This window comes from Macaca fascicularis, chromosome 14 (genome assembly GCF_037993035.2).
Source record: "Macaca fascicularis isolate 582-1 chromosome 14, T2T-MFA8v1.1".
Classification (NCBI taxonomy): Eukaryota; Metazoa; Chordata; class Mammalia; order Primates; family Cercopithecidae; genus Macaca; species Macaca fascicularis.
Genome location: NC_088388.1, coordinates 88,127,925 through 88,147,986, shown reverse-complemented (window position 1 = coordinate 88,147,986; position 20,062 = coordinate 88,127,925). Strand labels below are relative to the sequence as shown.

At 35.0% G+C, this 20,062-nt stretch overlaps 1 protein-coding gene across 1 annotated transcript in view; it reads right to left on the bottom strand.

Moving 5' to 3' along the window:
* Window positions 1–20,062, bottom strand: part of TYR (tyrosinase) — a 119,888-nt gene that overhangs the window by 93,350 nt on the left and 6,476 nt on the right. The window contains exon 2 of the mRNA XM_005579315.4: window positions 12,972–13,188. Within this exon, the coding sequence (XP_005579372.1) occupies window positions 12,972–13,188 (217 nt within the window). The remainder of the gene's footprint in view (window positions 1–12,971; window positions 13,189–20,062) is intronic.

The following is a 20,062-nucleotide window of genomic DNA, read 5'->3' as shown; positions in this document are numbered from 1 at the left end:
GAGAAAAGTGTACCTACTTTACCTTCCCAGAAGTAGAATTCTGTGTTGTATGCTTTTGTTAGTTTATTTACGATTATGTTTCTGTTTGCCCACCAAAATTTCATTGTTTTCACACAAGAATTTCTTTTAGATACCCTCTCTGAGCAGTGTGGTTAGTGTTGGGTCATATACCAGAGGCAGGGTTGGGAGTTTATCAGAGTCCTGAGCTTTACTTTAGCAAGCTGAAGAAAGCTTTGTAGTGAAGTGGAATTTGTATCAGCCTTGGAGTCGGATGAACTTGGAATAGTAGACTTAACTGTGGTTGTTATCAACCATGTGACTATCAGGTTCCCTATCTGTAAAATCAAGGCAAAACCTATCTCATGGTGTAGTTGCAAATTTCAAATGATTTATTTGAAAATGTACAAGGCATCAGGTGCTCAACAACTACTAATTTTGTTTTCTCTGTTGCTCAGTTATAAAGTTGAGATGCAAGTATCTATTACTTTCTTACTTTAATATAGTCAAGCTCTTTAGATATCAAAGAAGTCTATTTATGTTATATGAATCAAAGGCTAATAATCAGACTTGCAAATTGAAAATAGGCCACTCTTTTTACACTAGAGATTTTACTGAACAAAAAAATCTTTTCATAGAAACAGCATCATTTTTTTCTGCCCTTGAGGTAAGACAAGCTTGCAACGAAGAGAAATATAAGCCATGAAATAGTTTTTATAGCCATATTTCTACAGTTGATTACAAAATCTGCTCCCCCACCATTACTTATTACATCATAAGAAAAGAAATGTGAATACAGTAACCAGCTATAGAGCAGAGCTGCCCTGTATGCCTGATCATAAAAATCACCTGAGGCATTTACTAAAATTAAAGTTTCCTAGGATCCAGTTATAGAGAGAGAGTGTGAGTGTGTGTGTGTATTATGAAAATACATTCTAGTTTTGGCCATGAAACATTATTAACATCAACATGTTAGGATTGCCAAATTGGCATATATGTAAAACCCTAGAACCCAGTGAACACTAATCACATCTGGAATCAATATATGTGCCAGATAATTTGTAACAGCCAATTAGATCAAGTTTGGGAAACACAATGACCTACTATTTACCATAAAATCTGCCTCATTTTCATAGCTCAGCATGCTTTTACTGTGGGATTTTCATTCTGTCCTTCAACTTTCCAAATACTAGAAGGTTATGTGTGGACCTCATTCTGTTGAAGGCCCTCAGGATGCACCCACTCCACTGTAGACAACCTCAACAGTCACCAGAGAGAGAAGCAAGGTGACAAGTGTACCACTGCAGGAAAACACCTTTTACCCTACCCCCACAAAAATATGTGTGTGTGCATGTGTGCTCTTTGTATTGATAATAGGGTTTAATATATAAATAGAAATAATTGTGTGGAGATATGTGTGTGTGTGTACATACACACACACACACATAAATATATATATGTATATAAACATTATTATATGAGTCACTGTGGCTCACTGGAGGTCATAAACACCCCTACTTCCACTGCCAGACCTACTGAACCAAAACCTCTAGAGGAAAGGCCTGATAATGTACGTCATTAGCCACCATCTCTTTGGATTTAAATGTGCATTTACATATCAATATTCTTTGACATTTCATCCTGAAAATGCAGAATTATATTTGAAATTAATAAGGTCTTCCCAGATGCCCTTATGTTTTAAAAAGAAATTATTCTACAATCCCAGGGTTTTCTTGGTTAGCAAAATGTAACCAACAGATCCCTTGAAGTCCCTGAAACTCTTTGAGTATTTGCAATGTCAAAACTATTTTCCTAATAATACTATGATGTGATTTGCCTTTTTCCGTGTTCACATTTGCACTGATGGTGCAAAAGCAATAGTGGGTAAATCTTCTGGTGTCTTAGCACAAATCAAGGTAGTGGCAACCAAGTGTACTGTAATTATTACATTCTTCACCAGCCACAGACTTGCAGTAAAACTGAATACATGAATGCTAGTTTCACTTAATGTCCTTAATGAAGCAATACAATTTCTTTTTTAAAAAACTATCTTCTTTTATATGCCTCTTTATTTTTCTGTTCGACAGAATGGAACCTACATATGTACTATTTATGCTGCATTTTGAAATATGTTCATCTAGGGAAAAAACACTTGTGCCATTATTTGTGTTGAGAGCTGAAATAATCATGTTTCCCACAGGAAATCATTTTGACTTGAATGTAGAATTCAGAGATAAACTGGCTATTTAGACAGGCATTTGGCAGACTTCTTCTTATGTGAACAAAGCAAGTCTGTCACTTGAAAAAGCTAATGGTATTTTTTCAGTGCTACAATTTGAGTTTTCAAGCAAAAATTTAAATTAAGAAAAATTGATACCATCACTATGAGCTTGATAAAGTCTTCATACTTAAAGATATTTCTGATGAGATTGGTGGTGATAATAATAATGTCATTTTGAATATTGTATAATGAGATATTTTAACATTTGGAAGATTGTGTAACTCAGTATTTTACAAATGACCAATGCATGATATTATAAAATCACTAATGGGTAAAATACTCATTCATGATGCTAGACAGATCAACGGACTTTAATGTGGCAAGGACAAAAAGGTCATTTACAGGATTTCAGATTTGACAGTGTAATTAAACTCTGAGAAAATTACCATTTGTGAAGTTTTAGTGTCAAAAAGAAAGGATTCACAATTATCTGAAAGTGTTTTTAAAAATACTTCTCTGTATTCTGATTACATAGTTGTGTGAGGCTAGATTTTTCATCAAGTTCTTCAACCAAACAATAAATTATAATATATTCAATGTAGAAGTAGTCATAAAATCCAGATGTAGCCTGTTTGTAAAAATAAAAAGTAGTTTCATTCCACTTAGTATTTTAGAAATTATTATTAAAATTATATTATTTATACTATCATATAAGAAATTTATTTTTAAATTAATTAATACAAATATGCAAGATCTTTACAGTTTTACAAATGAGAAGTAGTCATAAATATAATCCACATAAATAAAAGCTAGCAGAAATTTTTCATATATTGTAAGAGTTGTAAATGGATTCTGAAACCAAAACACTACAAATCATTAGTGTAGAAGAGTACAAAGCAGTAGTATGTTTGCATCAGACATTGTTAATTTATCTTTGATACCCTGAATTTAGGCCAGGCTTGGTGGCTCAAGCATTTTGGGAGTCTAAGGTGGTGGATCTCTTGAGGTCAGGAGTTTGAGATCAGCCCGGCCAATATGGAGAAATCCTATCTCTACTAACAATACAAAAAAAAATTAGTGAGGCATGGTGGCACTCACCTGTAGTCCCAGCTACTCAGGAAGCTGTGGCTTGAGAATCCTTTGAACCCGGGAGGTGGAGGTTTCAGTAAGCCAAGATTGTGCCATTGCACTCCAGCCTGGGCTACAGAGCAAAACTCCTAAAGTCTTTTAACTCATATTTGTTTAATTAATAACTGCATAAAATAGAGTTATAAATTTTCTTTGCAATATTTATTGCTAGTGTGTAGTGATATTTTTCCCAAGACTTATCCCAAGGAAGTGAGATGTCTATATGTTTTAATGCCTGACTCTATACTTAGAAAAGAAGTATTATTTTGAGAATACTTAAATAAGTATATTTATTATATAAGAATACTTTATATTATATATAAGAATACTTAAATTATATAAAATACTTATATATAAAATACTTAAATTATTTTGAGAATACTTAAAAAATAAGAAAAGTATTATTTTGCTTCATAAAGATCTTCTAGGACCCTCAAATGAATTCTTGGAAAATGAGATTATCCTTCTGTAAATAGCCATTTTCCACAGCAGTGAGTTCAAATCATGAAAAATTAAACAAAAGCTCTTTAGCATGGATAAATACACATTACGAAGACTGATAGCCTATGCTAAATTATAACAGAAATTGAGAAGACTATTGAAGATTACAGAGAAGTTGGGAGGAGAAAAGGGGAAACATTTTTGTGTATGTAATAGGAGCTAGATGTACATAAATTATCATAATAACCCAAATGTAATTATTGAACAAATTTTACAAATTAGGAAGTAGATGCCCAGAATTTTAGAACTGATACTGAAATCCAGTTCTATATGTCTTCAATATCAGTGTTTTCATTGACTGTAAGGGTCTCTGCACTAATCTGGGAAGTTTCTTTCTCTCTTTCCAGTGAATCTTCCTAAGATGGTACTTGCCATAAGATAATACCTGCACCTTTTAATTCAGAGTGAAGATGACACACGGCTTACATAAATTCACTTTAACTTTCTCAGTATTCACATTTGGCAAGAACAACAAATTGCATGCCAGTATTACTAGAGGAGTAGAAGAAGGACTAGGTAGAAGAGTCAGTTTAAAATGTATAAATATATGGGGACAAATGCTGCTTTTTGTTTGTTTGTTTTGTTTTTGTTTTTGTTTTTTAACACAGAGAGCCCCAGCGATACCATTAGTGCACTTACTACTTAGAAGTTACTGAGTATCATGCAATAATACCCTCAAACTTTAAACTATTCTAAGTCCTCTCTGAAAGAAATAGAAAACAGTGACTTTCTACCACTCAGATGTCTCAACTATGTCACTGGTTCTTAAGAACTCTGTTTCTGCAAAAATTAAAATGCCCCATAATCTTCAAATACTCATCATTTCTAGTAGGCTATCACTGCATGCTAACTAGAGAATTTCTAAAATAACCAGATGTGATAAACGTATTCTGGTCCTCCCAACCTTCTGCTTTGAGAAATAAGATATTGATTAAGAATTTGACAGGAATTTTCATATGTAGTAATTACACTTGACTTGTGTGTGTGTGTGCACATGTGTGTGGGTGTGGATGTGTGTGTGAACCTATAACATAAATATTAACTCTTCCCTGAGAGCAGCTTCTGCCTTCAATAATTTAAAATATACATAAATATCTACAAAGATCTTATTCACAATAGAACATTCCCTATTTTGTTTCAGAATTTTAAAAACAGTAATGTTATTTTCTGATTAAAGAACTACATATAAAGCAAATCTACTTGGAAAACAATACAATTGTCACTTGTTGAATTCCCTTCATGTTATAGGAAAGGTTCTATTTGCTCTGAGAACTTGAAGAAAAGAGAAAAAAGTTACCTTTTGAGTGAAATAAGTGGAATGAGCTTATAATATAAGGACAGAGACTGTCTCCTAAATTTATTGGAATAATTACTTTGCAGAGAATGGTGCTTTAGTTTAATCAATGAAATATCCTAGGACTGTTATGAGGAAAAAATAAGATAACATGTGAGAAGTATCAACGTCTGGCACATAGGAATTTTTATTGTTATTATCAGGATTATTGCCTGATCAGAATACCAATGTGGTTATCGAGGTGGTAAATCTGGGGGATTAAGTAAAACAGGCCCAGAAAGGTTTTCCTGGTCTGGATCAATCATCTTTCCAAACCTTCTGCCCCTCTCTGAGTCAGGGTACACCAAACTACTGAGTTTCTGATTCCCTCAGAATTAGTGAGGAATATACTAGGGAAATAATTTAGCCTTCCAACTACTAGAATGTGTCACCCCATGTTAACTATCTCCTTGGCTACCCAGTTTACACAATTAGTGTCAAAGGAATTTGTTTTTTGAATCTGAGTGACTTGTATTGTATTGTATTGTATTGTATTGCATTGCATTGCATTGCATTGCATTGCGTTGCATTGCATTGCATTGCATTGCATTTTATTGTATTGTATTGTATTGTATTGTATTGTATTGTATTGTATTGTATTGTATTGTATTGTATTGTATTGTATTGTATTGTATTGTATTGTATTGTATTGTATTTTGCTTGAACTAAGAAAGTCCATTTCTCAGGCAGGAAGACTGAAAACTAGATTACCTATGGAGGCTTCACTGTAGTTTCCCAGCTGGCTTTTATCTGCAAATACACACACTATTCATGTTAAAATGTCATTAAAAAATGCAAAACTTCCACTGTTTCTCATTAAAGCTCAGAGCTCATTTACCACTTTCTAGATTGCTCCTTAAAAAAAAATATTTGCATGTGAAGTGGTGAAATATTTCCTACTGAAGTGCTTGACAGTCACATTGAAATAAAAAGGACTGAAGGGCTGCAGAAAAAATGTTAAGGTTCTAGAGAAGCATAATATCAGTTTTATAAGGGCTGTTACATGAAGAAAAATTACATTTTTAAATGATGTGTAACTTACTAGGAAAAAAACAAGGACCAATTGTTAGAAATCAATCACAGATGTGTCAGAATCATCCTGAACTTGTTACTTTCCTTGCTGCCTTATAGTCAGTCACCAGAGCTTCTGATTCTATACACTATTCAACTCATCTTTATCCTCATTCTCACTACTTTAGATCTAGCCCTCATCATCCATGACTCCCCCAATAGCTCACTGATTATCTTTTTGCATTCTACTAATGCCACTAGCATCATATCTTTTGAAGAATATGTAGGATAATATCAATTTCCTGCTTAATAACCTATCGCAACTACCCTTGTCGATGGCAATGTTTTCAAGACAAATTTTTCACACATACTTTTGAAGATATGAATGTTGTGGATTTTAAACATTAGGTTTTTATGGTGATGACAGCTAATGTTTAATGTAATACTAATGAATTTATAACTCTTTTAAAGTGAAGGTTTGAAAGAATCTTAGAATAAACTTCAGTTTCTTAATTTTCTAGGGATTTGTGAACATATTCCTAGAGGCCTATAATGTGTTTTTTTTCCTTCAAGAAGATTGAGACACACCGGTATACATGGATTTTTCTAAACTCCTTACATTTCTTGTTATTTCCCACTACAAACTCAATATTCTAGCCACGTAGAACTTCTCATTTTTTGGTAACTCGTCTCACACTTTCACACCTCTACGTCATTGCATATGTTGTTCCCTCTGCTGGAAATGCCTCTCCTCCTCTTCTCTGCTCAGTGAGCAGTTAATGATATTTCAAGATCCAATTCTATTTCCACCTCCTTGGGAAATACTTCTGTTGTATCTGGGTTCCTACCTCATTTTATATCAATTGCTATTTTGTGTATTCCTTATGTATTTGTGTGGTGTTTCTTCACTTGATGGTGAGCTTTTCAGTGAGATAAACTGTGTAAGTTATCTTTGTATTTTTTTGTACTTCCATAGTATACCATAATACCAGGTTCGTGGATGGCTCTATTTAAGTTGAATGAAATTAGATTTTGGTTTATCCTAAAGAACTTCTTATTTTCCCTTGTGGGGTAGGTTTTCCCTTGATGGGTCATATAGTGATGTTATCCCAGTGGGCATCTTAGCATAGTGTGGGATGTCGGACTGAATATACTGAAAAGTCTCTTCCAATAATAAGTTTCCATAGTCATAAATTGCATTTGTTAGAAAGGGGTGGTTTGAAACAACCCAAGACTGACTTGGCCCTACCTGTGATTAATTTGATTTTACACTATTCTTGGTATATATAAGTTTTACAATGAAGGCAGCTTTCCTTTGTTTATTGATTTATCAGTCTGTCAGCCAGTACTTAATGAGCACCTACTACAGGCAACCACTGTGCTCAGAGTTGGAAGTACACCATTAAACACCAACAAGTTGTTCTTTGTTCCTGTATCCTTCTTCCCTTTTGGGTAACAGAAGATACCTTTGCTCCTGTTGTCACCTCATTTTTGAAACTTGCCCTGAAATCCTATCTGTCTCCAGAAACATTATTTATTTTCGGGTCTATCTTCATGAATCTTCTTTTCCATCCTCCCCTTTCCCTTATTTTTCCACTAAATGTAGGCCTTTATAATATGCTTTCTCAGAACTCAATGTATACTTACTTTGTTAAGCTAATTGCCAGAGAAGTTAATGATTGCTAACTAAGTTGTCAGCAACTAACCACAGCTTAACACAATAGTGTTGTGCCCTTTGTTGAAAAAAATGTTCTAAGTACCTTTCATGTATTACATCATTTAATTCTTTGAAACTTATACATTATTATGTTATCCGCATTTTACAGATGATAAAACTAAGACCCAGAGAAGTTAAATAACATACCCAAGGTCACACATCTAGGAAGTGGTTGAGCTAGGATCTAATCCTAATCAGTTTGATTACCTTTAATCAATTCATTGAACTTTCAGTTCCCATGTCCCACTCCCCAACAGTGCTATTAAAAAAAAAAAAAAATCTCTTGTGAACTCTGATATACAGGACATAATGGATAGGCAGAGATTTTCATGAGAGAAAATTTCTGTTTTAATGTGACAACTGATGACAACTGACACTGCACAGGGTTCCCTATTTAACCTAATCAGAAAACCGCTTATAATACAGACTTATTTGTATTTGCTTTATCTAGAAACATGAGGTTTTAATTTAATTTATTTATTTATTTATTTATTTTTGGAAAGAGTCTCACTTAGGCTGGAGTGCAGTGGCATGATCTAGGCTCACTGCAACCTCTGTCTCCTGGGTTCAAGTGATTCTCCTGCCTCAGCCTCCTGAGTAGCTGGGATTACAGACATGTGCCACTATGCCTGGCTAATTTTTGCATTTTTAGTAGAGATTGGGTTTCTCTATGTTGGCCAGGGTGGTCTCGAGCTCCGGACCTCAGGTGATCCACCTGCCTTGGCCTTCCAAAGTGCTGGGACCACAGGCGTGAGCCACCGTGCCTGGCCATGAGGTCTCTCTTATACAGTTCACAAATTACACATCTTCACTATTTCAGCAATGAAATCTAAGAGGAAAGCTGAGGTTACTTAAATAACTTCCATAGACAAAAATACAATAGTTCCTTTGTCCTAGCAATGACTATGAATATTTTGTTCCATGGGAAGTGCATTATACACTTCTCACAAGACCAAGAAAAAAAAGGAAGCAATAACTTTGAGGTTTAATCAAAAGCAACAATTCCATTTCATGTGCAAGTATTGAGAGAGCAGGGTGTAATTGTGACATTTCACCTCTTTTCAATTCCTATTGTCCTCACTGCTATATTCACTTGAGTAGTCCTTGTAGACCAAGACACCCCAAGACTGGATTCTATTTTGGAGAAGAAAACTCCCTGCCCTATTCATGTTGTGAGATAAAATGTGTCTCTCTGGTGACCAAAACTTGCTTCCAAATCTTGACCTTGAATTTCCTTCCAATGAAAGAAAACATTACTCCTTAGAGTCATGGTTAATTTCAGGCCTGGAGCATTGTAGGTACAAGATGTTGTAGAATAATTTACTTACCAGAGAGAGTGTGTGTTTTAAAAAAAATGTGTATATGAAATGGAGACATAAGAACAAGCTTGAAGGTGTACCATGGGCAAATTCTGGAACCACTGGCATACAAAGATAATTAAGCACATCAATGAGTTATATACCATTAAACAATGGAAAGCCTTTACTCCATACCATTATTAGATAGGTAGACAGATAAATAAATAGAAAGAATGGAGGATTCTTGCTAATAGAAGAATCCTGAATATTGGCTAATAAATTTAAAAGAAGTGCTGAAGCTGAAAAATCATACATTTGTAGCCATCAATGGATGGCAACTGTAGGAGAAATTGTGATAACAGGTGGTTTATTTACATAGTCTTAAAATGTCTCCATGTAGACAGTTTATTAAACAGGGGAAAGAAGTAATTATGCAGTGGGAAAATTGAACCACATCTGGAGTAGGCGATCAAAATTAACATCTCCAACGTGAGACAGATAGTCATGTGCCTCCAGATGTGACAGCATCTCAGAAAGATGCATAATGACCTATGTAGAATTTTGGTTAAAAGTGCATTATCTGGATCTAGTCATGAGGAAATATTAGATGCACTCAAAATGAAGAACATTCCATTAAAAAATGAGGAGGAAGAGGAGGAACTATATCCTCTAGAGCTGTCAATCACATAAAGACACATATGTACAGACTATGGAAATATTTCAGACTAAAGAACCATGAAAACTAAATGCTATGTGACCCTAGACTGGATTCTATTTTGGAGAAGAAAAATACTGAAAAGGATATTATTGTATCTATTTTTAAAAACTGAAATATATACAGTAGATTTGATACAAGCATTGTATCTATAGAGTTTACTGAAGTTGAAAACTGTTCTGTGGCTATATGAGTCTATCCCTACCCTTAGGAAATACACACTAACATATTCAGGGGTAAAGAGTTAGTCTATGCAATTTACCCTCAAAATGGTTCAGACTGGGAGAGAGAGAGAGAATCAGGATAAAATGTAAGTTTGGGTAAAATATATATTCATGGTTTTTGTATTGCTTTTATTTTCACAATTCTGTAAGCTTAAAATTATTGCTGAATACAAATTTAAGGAAAAATAATTTTAAAATGTGTACCTACTAAAGAAAAGTTTTTCTTGGCAGCTCAGCTTAATGGTTTCTCACATTTTGCCTCATGACATGGACTTCATGCAACAGGCATAGATAAGGTAAGTGGTGGGTTAGATAAAATTTGAAGGATTCTTTTTTTTTTTTTTTTTTTTTTGAGACGGAGTCTCACTCTGTCGCCCAGGCTGGAGTGCAGTGGCCGGATCTCAGCTCACTGCAAGCTCCGCCTCCCGGGTTTACGTCATTCTCCTGCCTCAGCCTCCCGAGTAGCTGGGACTACAGGCGCCCGCCGCCTCGCCCAGCTAGTTTTTTGTATTTTTTAGTAGAGACGGGGTTTCACCGGATTAGCCAGGATGGTCTCGATCTCCTGACCTTGTGATCCGCCCGTCTCGGCCTCCCAAAGTGCTGGGATTACAGGCTTGAGCCACCGCGCCCGGCAAATTTGAAGGATTCTAACTATTATTTATGTATTCGGTTATCAGATACTTATTGAACACCTACTGTGTGCCAGACAATATGCTATGTTGCGTCTTTTGTCACACGCTTTGCCTACTAAAGTGTGTAAAATAAGAATAAATTATGGGAAAAAATAATTTACAAACATAAATTATTTGTAGTAGCAAATTATTTGCAGTAAATTTGCTGTTCCCTCCTTACCTGTGTGTATTAGACTCTCACTTGAAAACCACTGGCTGAGTTGACACATCTTGAGTCACTTTTTTTCTTTGACTTGAGACCCTAGACGACTGATGTTCCCCTGCCTTATTTCTGTGACCAACCCATGCTTCGTAATAATAAAATATATGCTTCTGTCACTCATGGCTGAAAACTTTGCCTGAAGAAACAGAAAAATACTCCAATTTCCTTAAAGATGTAGCTTCATTTTGCAACATCATTAATATCAGCTTTCTGAGTACTATTGTTAATCCCTAAAGAGTCCAGTGGGTCACCCAATCCTCCCAGATTGTGACTTTGAAATTGCGTACTTTAGATTCATTAAATAGGCTCTGAAATTCCCTGGTACTATGTCTTGCCTTCTTGTATCAAAAGACCAAACTGGTATTGTCCACTTCAAAGAAACTCTCAACCCACTGTTGATCATCAGAGTGCGAAGGAAAGAACTTGGACTTTGGTACGTGATAAAGCTGGGTGCAGATTATCTCTGCCGCTTATTCAATGAGAAGCAATAACCAAAAGATGAATATCTCTGATAATGTTTCCTCCCTTAAAAGTGGGAATAATAAATGCAATCTTCCTTAGAGGATGGTTATAAGAAATTGAGTGAGATAATGCCATACAAAGTGTTTGACATGGTGCTTTAGATATGGTTATTACTTTAAAAAGTTAATCATGAATATTACTGTAGAAGAATAAACCTAATTTCTGTTTACATAGCTGGAAAACAGAATTCATCTTTAGGATGAGACTCTCGTTGCTTAAATTGATTCTGGATGTAAGACCCTGAGACTATGGTTTTGAGTAAAACAAGGAAATGAACGAAACAGTAAAACCGCTCTGCACAGTACAATAACAAAAGTTAGGGTGTAAAACAATGACAAAAAGGAAAAAAAAAAAAAAAGAACAAGTTAAGGAGAAAGGATTACAAAAGAGAGGAAAGTTTTTCTATGTGGTAAGGTGTTACAGGTCTTTAAGGAGGTGAGATGTCTAGTGTTAAATTTTGAGTTGTCTGCCTTGCCACAAGTCAGTGCCTATGTCTTCCCCAAACTCCTCTTAAATTTGTGACTTGAATGTTTGTAATTTTGTTTTCCTAATGGAAATTTATGTGAATGGAATGGGTTTCATGACTGGGTCAGCTATGAGCAGAGAAGAATGAACAGATGTTGAATGCAAAATGCAAGCAAGATGAAAGCATTTGTAGGAGAAATATTTAGGAGTTAGAAAAGATCATGAGATGTAATCTCTGATGAAGAACAGAAAACTTAAGGAATAATGATATGGAGGCTTGACCTATGTGCTGTGTCCTTATTACAGTTAAATGAATGAACTTACCTCAAAGAACACAACTGCCTAGAATATTTTAAACAGGAGAAAACTAAAACACTAAAATGTAGGAAAATACTATCAGTCCATAGACTTATATCTGAAATTCTACAATACAAAATTGTTCTGGAAATGTAATTACTTTTTCTCTTTTAATGGAAAAAACTGACATCACTCACTATTAGGTTGCCTATTGCCTGTATTTATTCATAAGATGAATATATTCATATATTTCACTAAAGCGGCTGCTGCTGCTGCTGCTTCTGCTTCTGCTGCTTCTTCTTTCCTCATAGACTCTCTCATTTTGTTACTGAGGCTGGAATGCAGTGGCACAGTCATAGCTCACTGCAGCCTGAAACTCCTGAGTTCAAGTCATCAACCTGTCACAGCCTCCCAAGTAAACTGGGATTACAGGCATGAGCCACCATGCCTGACTCCTGAAGCTAAGATGTTGAATTATAACGTGCTGACCAGTGTTGGCTAGGGTCATTGTCAATATAAGTATAGACAACACATATTCTTGGTCAACTCAGAAAATTCTGAATTCTCAAACATCTCCTCAGACTTTGGATAAGAGACTGTAAATACAAATTCAGAAAAAAAAATTAAAAGTGAAAAGAAAGAGATTACCTTCCAGTGTATTTCTAAAGCTGAAATTGGCAGCTTTATCCATGGAACCAGATTCATACTGGGTCAAACTCAGGCAAAATTCTACGTCAGCTGAAGAGGGGAGCCTTGGGGTTCTGGATTTGTCATGGTTTCCAGGATTGCGCCGTAAAGGTCCCTCGGGCATTCCATTGCATAAAGACTGATGGCTGTTGTACTCCTCCAATCGGCTACAGATAATCTGTACAAAACACCCTCATGTTAAACAAATTGTCACCACCTGAGTCAGTAGAAGAAGGGTAGAAATGTTGGAATTTCTAATTACCATTGTTAGATTTCTCCTTAGGAGATTACCACAATTATGTGTCTTTAATGACAGGGATATGTTCTGAGAAATCCATCATTAGGTGACTTTGTCATTGTGTGAACATCATAGTCACCGTACTTGCACAAACCTAGATTGTATAGCCTACTAAACATCTTGGCTGTATGGTAAAACCTACTGCTCCTGGGCTACAAACCTGTCCAGCACATTGCTGTACTGAACACTATAGGCAACTGTAAGATAATGGCAAGTATTTGTACATCTAAACCTATCTAAACATACAAAAGGTACAGTAAAAATACAGTATAAAAAATATTTTTAAATGGCATACTTGTACATACAGGACACTTACCATAAATGGACCTTGCAGGAGTAGAAGTCGCTTTGGGTAAGTCAGTAAGGGAATAATGAGTGAATATAAAGGCCTAAGATACTACTTTACGCTACTGTAGATTTTATAAACACTATATATATAGGCTACATTAAATTTATAAAAATATTTTTCTTTTTCAATAATAAATTAAACTTAACTTCCTGTAACTTTTTTACTTAATTTTTTAAAACTTTTGGGGTCTTTTGATCATAGCACTTAGCTTAAAATACAAACACATTGTCCAACTGTAGGAAATATTTATATCTTTAGTCTATAAGCTTTATGTTATTTAATTTTTTACATATAAACATAATTGGAATTTTGTTAAAAACTAAGACACAAGCATATATACTATCGTAGGCCTACACAGAGTCAATATTGTCTATATCATTGTCTTCCACCTCCACATCTTGTCCCACTGGAAAAATCTTCAGGGACAATAGCACACATGGAGCTGTCATCTCTGTGATAACAATGGCGTTTTCTGGAACACTTCCTGGAGATCCTGCCTGAGGCTGTTTCACAGTTAACTTACTTTTTTATAAGTGGAAGAATCACATTCAAAAATAATGATAAAAATATAGAATAGTAAATACATAAACCAGTAACATAGTTGTTTATTATCATTATCAAGTATTATGTAATGTACATAATGGTATGTACTAGACTTTTATACAACTGGGATTTCAGTAGTTGTTTACACCAGCATCACCACGAAGACATGAGTAATGCATTGTGTATAACATTATGACTGCTATGATGTCGTGACAGGAATTTTTCAGCTCCATTTATAGTAGTGTGGGACCACTGTCATATATGTGGTCCATCCTTGACAGAAATTCCATCGTGCGGCATATGACTACATTTTAAAATGTTGAAGGAATTAGCTTTTTAAGGTTGCAGAATGAGCCATGAAAGTTAAAACCTAGAACAGGATTCTAGTGTTGCATCTACCACTTAAGAAACTGATTTAACTGTCTAGACCTCATCTATCAAATGAAGATAACAACAACTAATTCACATAGTTATAGAAAATAAAATATTTATTAATTACCTATGATATATTAAGCACTGTGCCAAGTGCTGAGGCTAGGGTTGGTAACAATAGAGATAGTCATCTCTCTATACATAAGGCCCATAGCACATGGCATGACCAACAGAAAACACTCAAACAGTAGCTTTAAAAACATTAATCTATATTATATTTAGAATGTCAAGGACTAGAACTACTTTCACTTTGTGCTTTTTTGTTCATAAAATGTCCTATTATTGTCTCTTTTTTTTGATGTGCAGTACAATACTCATGGTTGATTGTTTTTTAAAAACTAGAAATTTCTCTGAACTTTAGCTAGAACCGAGGTGATTTTCATTGCAGAAATACCATCTTAAAAATAAGAATTTCCCACCTTTTTATAAGCAAAACTTTTTAAGAAAACATGGTGCATGCATTGCCTTATTTAAATCACAAAGCAATACTTTCCACCTCACAAGTAAGGAAAATGAGACTCAGGTTAAGTGGCATTTTCCAGGTTATATGGCAAATAAATGGCAGTGTTGTGACTGCAACCCAAGTTTTCCAACTTCATCTGTAGTGTATTTTGTGCTTTTACAACTAGTCTAGCAGAGCTCAACATTCAACATTTTTTAAAAGTAGGTTCTAGGTTAAAATAAAATAGAGAGTTCTAGTCCTATATCTCGGTTGTGGTTGACAACAGGATGTTGTTCTTTGTTGATTTCCCTAAATCTTGATCGAATTTTTGTAAATAAACTGTCTTAATATAACTTGATTTGAGTATCTATTTTCTGCTGAGAACCTGTCTGATGCAAACATTATTTCCTGCTGATCTTTCCCTTTCCCTCTCTTCTATATCTTCATTGGTCTCTTTGCACTTCCCAGAACTCAACAATCACTCTTATGCAACATGTTCCTGTATTGGTTATTTTTTCTAGGTAGACCGTTTTCTCCTGATACCTGCTTGGGTTATTCATATCCTCATTATCTTAATGAGATCTACACCAAACATCTATTTAACATCATATTCAGCCTTACTCACCCACTTTAGCAGTGTAGTAGAGCTGGTTAGCACTAGCAAAATTCAATGTGTGTAACCCTTCTCAGTATTGGAATGTTCAGCAATATCCCATCATTAGATGGAAATCTACCATTGTCAGTATTTACACCACAACAATTGGAAAATCAGAATCGTATCTCCCTACCTTCCCACTCCCCATTGAGAACAAGTTATTAAACATTTACTGTACACCACTAATTTCTGCTTTATCTGTGCACTTAGCAACTTCTAACATACTATAATCAAAAGAACTCCTCTCATAGAATAATTGATTTATTGTTGCTGCATTTCAAACCGAAGTTTTAAAATGTCTATGTGTCAGGCATTATACCAGATCACAAGAATACATATTGAACAGGATAAACACAGTTTTTATTTTTATAGAGTTTACAGTCTAATAGGTATGGTTATAAAGATTAAATGTCTATACCATATTGCCTTATTCATTGATTTAAAATGCTTTTTAATAAGTATTAGCATTTTAACTATTGAGTACTTTATGTGACATACCTTCTAGTGGAGTAGGTCTAGAAAGTGTGTGTGAGACAGTAAAACAATATATATATATATAACTTATATGTTTAACTCCTTCAAATTTTTAAAATAATAAAATATTATATATATCATTTTACTGTCTCACCACACACACTTTCTAGACCTACTCCACTAGAAGGTAAGTTACATAAAATACTCAAATTGCTAATATTTTTGTAAATGAATTTTTAAATCAATGAATAAGGCAATATGGTATACATATTTAATCTTTATAAACATACCTGTTAGACGATAAACTCTACCAAAATAAAAACTGTATCCTGTTCACTATGTATTATTGTGTTATGGTATGGTGCCTGACAGAAAGACATTTTAAGACTTTGGTTTGAAATTCAATAACAATAAATCAATTATTGTATGAGAGGAGTTATCTTGATATTTCCATCTCATCAATGAGAAATCAGGCTTATAGAAGTTAAGTGACTTCATCAAACATATATAGTTTATAAAATTGGGGGAGTTAATATTTGAATATAGACTGTGTGATTAAAAACTCAAATCTTAACAACTATCTTAAATGAAACTTCCATTTCCTGGCTATTCCTTCCCACATAAAGGCACTCTAGTCATCTTCCTCTGTCATCTCTTGACCAATGAATTTGTTATGAACCTTCAAAGACTCCATATTATAAAATCCAATTATCCCTGCAGGTCCTAATGTTAAAATAGCACTGGGCACAGTTGACCACTTTCACTTTCACAAAACACATTCCTCTGTCTTCCTCTATCTATTGATTTCTATGATCACATCCCCTTTGATTTTTGCCTTTCTCTCTTGCTGTTACTACTTGGTGTGTCCTACTAGCTCTTCCTCGTCTATTTTACCTGTAAATATTGTGCTCTAGGCAGGACTGGCTATGCAATTTGCAGCACCAGGTAAATGTTGAGACCTTGGTTGTGGGTAGAGAAATCAATATTTACTTTCTCAATCTATAGGGAATAGGTGGCCCACAGTCTCAGTCTACAGTGAATAGGTGACTCCTTAGGGATTGAAACCTCCATGCTAAGACTTGTTTGAGTAGGTGGGTAGATTAGTTCAGGCTGCCATAAGAAAATACTACAGACTGGGTGGCTTAAAGAGCAGACATTTCTTTTCTCAAAGTTCATGAGTTTGGAAGTCCAAGATCAAGCTGTCTGGTGAGGTCTCTCTTACGTCTTGCAGAGGAAACCTTTTCTCCATCTTCAGAAGGCTGTTTATGTATACATAAAGAAAGAGACAGCTCTGTCTTTTTCCTCTTCTTATGAGGACACCAGTACTATTGGATTAGGACCTCTCTGTTATGACCTCACTTAACTTTAATTACTTCCTTAAAGCCCTACCTCCAAATACAGTCACATTGGGAATTAGGGATTCAACACACACGTTTTTGGGAGATGCAATTCAGTCCATGATGCTGGGTGAGAGGCCCATATGTAATCACCTGTGCACCATGCTAAGGCGCAGCCAGTCTAAGTAGAGAAGGCCTCCATTTTACCCTGAACCAACAAATCATGGGACCAACACCCAACTTCACACCTCTTCTTGCTTGCACCAAGGAACCCACCAGGGTTGGAGAGTGATGTGGAATGTTGACCTCTTTCCTCCCACCAGTGGCCTTGGACAGAGGGTGAGGAAGTAGAAACTAGATGGGGCTGGTGGATGGGTTAGTGGTAGCCGAGACTCATCCCAGGAAAACAAAGAACAAAGGGTCTGCAGGACACATATGAACCAAGCATATGCTCCATTGTCCCTATAACTTCACTTATAAAGCACAAACTTAAAGATAAGATTAATAAGAATTTCAACATCAAGACCACAGATCATTAAACCTCAAATGTGGAGTCTGCTTCTGAGCATGGAGCATCATGTGATGGCACTGTTTTTATATTGTCAATTCTACCTCCAAAACATCTCAAGTCAGGCAACCATTCTCCACATGCTGACATCCTGTGTGATCCTGCTGCTAAAGTCAGATGGTCTACTCTTCTCTGACACTGCTTGTTCTTCTCCATTCTATGACTCTGACTGTGGCTAAGCATGCCCACTTTTTGCCATGCATCTAATATCCTACCCATTCTTTAAGGCCAAGGCAAATAATTAGTAAAAAAAAAAACCAGGCATTGTTGACTCTTACTTAAAAAGGAACTCAAAAGGGACTGACTCTGAATGTAAAAAAAATTCAAGAATCCTTCACCAAATTATTTTTCTTATAGTTTCGTTTATATGTAGGCAGAAGAATAAACTATGATAAAAATGTATGACTATATAAGCCAAAAAGAGCTCTTAAGAAAAACATAAATTTTACTTTTTCTTAGTGTTACATAAATTAATGCATCACTTAAATTCATTGATACCTTACATTTAATAAAATAGAGTAATTAGGTAGCGAGAGAGAAATTCAAAGCAGAAGATGAAATTTAGGAGAGTCCACCCTGCCATCACTGACTGTCCACAACAGGTGCATGCTTCTGTGGGAGGCTTGGGACCACTAGGGAGATAACATTGTTCTTTACCCAACTTATACTTATTCATTTTCGTCTCTAATATACAATGATTATTATATCCCTTATAAAAATGCATCCTTCATGAAGACACATTTATTTTTACATTGTTGTTTATTTCTTTACCCTCAGAATCTAGTTCAGTTTCCAGCACTCTGTAGATGTGCAATAAGTATTTGTTGGATGAATGAACAGAGTCAACGAATGAGCCAAAGAATCTCCTACAAAAAGTATGTGTTGAGTGCTCATTTTTCTCAGTCATGTTGTTGGTACCACCTCTACCATAGAAAATATTTCTAGAACTTATTTTTGTAAACATATGTTGAGTCCCTACTCTGTCCTAGGCCATAAGGGAGCTATCTCTGTGAACACTAAAAATTGAAATTCTCACAACTACCCTGTGTATTTTTATGATTTTATCTCCATTTTCATGATGAGGATACTAAGCCAGACTGTGAAAGACTACAAAAGGCTAATGGGGTATAAAGTCCCATGTTATGATTTATAATTTTGTGAACAGTAGGTGAGGCACATAGAATAGTAATTTAAAGGTAAAATGTCTTACTGGTCAACTGTTTGCATCACATTTGAAAATAATCAAGACTATTTTATTAGTCCCCTATCCCACCGAATTTACTATCTATAAGCATGTATAAACAAATTTAGTCATCTCAAGTAGAATTGAATGGGCAGTCCCCCACCATAGATGGCTGCTACTGTGTTAGATAAGAAATGCTTAGAGAAGTTACTCTTAATTTTTGGTCACTAAGATCTAACTTATGAATTATGCATTGTGTGGTGGAGAAAAAATTGGGATCCATAATGCAGGTAGATGTGACTTCAATTCTGGCTAATTTTCTTACTAGTCATGGGGCAATGAACATGTTTTTTAGGCTTGTTAAATCTCAATTTTTTAAAACTGTACTATGACATGATATATGAAAAGAAACTATTCAACAAATAATTTCTGGCTCAACTAATGCCAGTTTCTAGTTTTCCTTGTACTTTACAACATTCCTAAATCCTTTCATCTGTATGTAATTGAGAACTGGAACTGTTGAGTGACTTGTCTTAGGGACATATGATGTTTGGAGTCAAAACCAAAGTACTAAAACACAAGCTTCCTGATTCCAAAGCAATACCCACTACATTTATTATGATATGTTAATAGTTTAGGAATGGTTGAATAAAACTAACCTAACTTTTACATTGAATGTAGTATGTTGGATGCTTTTATAATTTTGATTAACTAGACACTACAAGTATATAGACTAAATCATTTTTATTCCTCTTTGAGTAATCTCAGGAT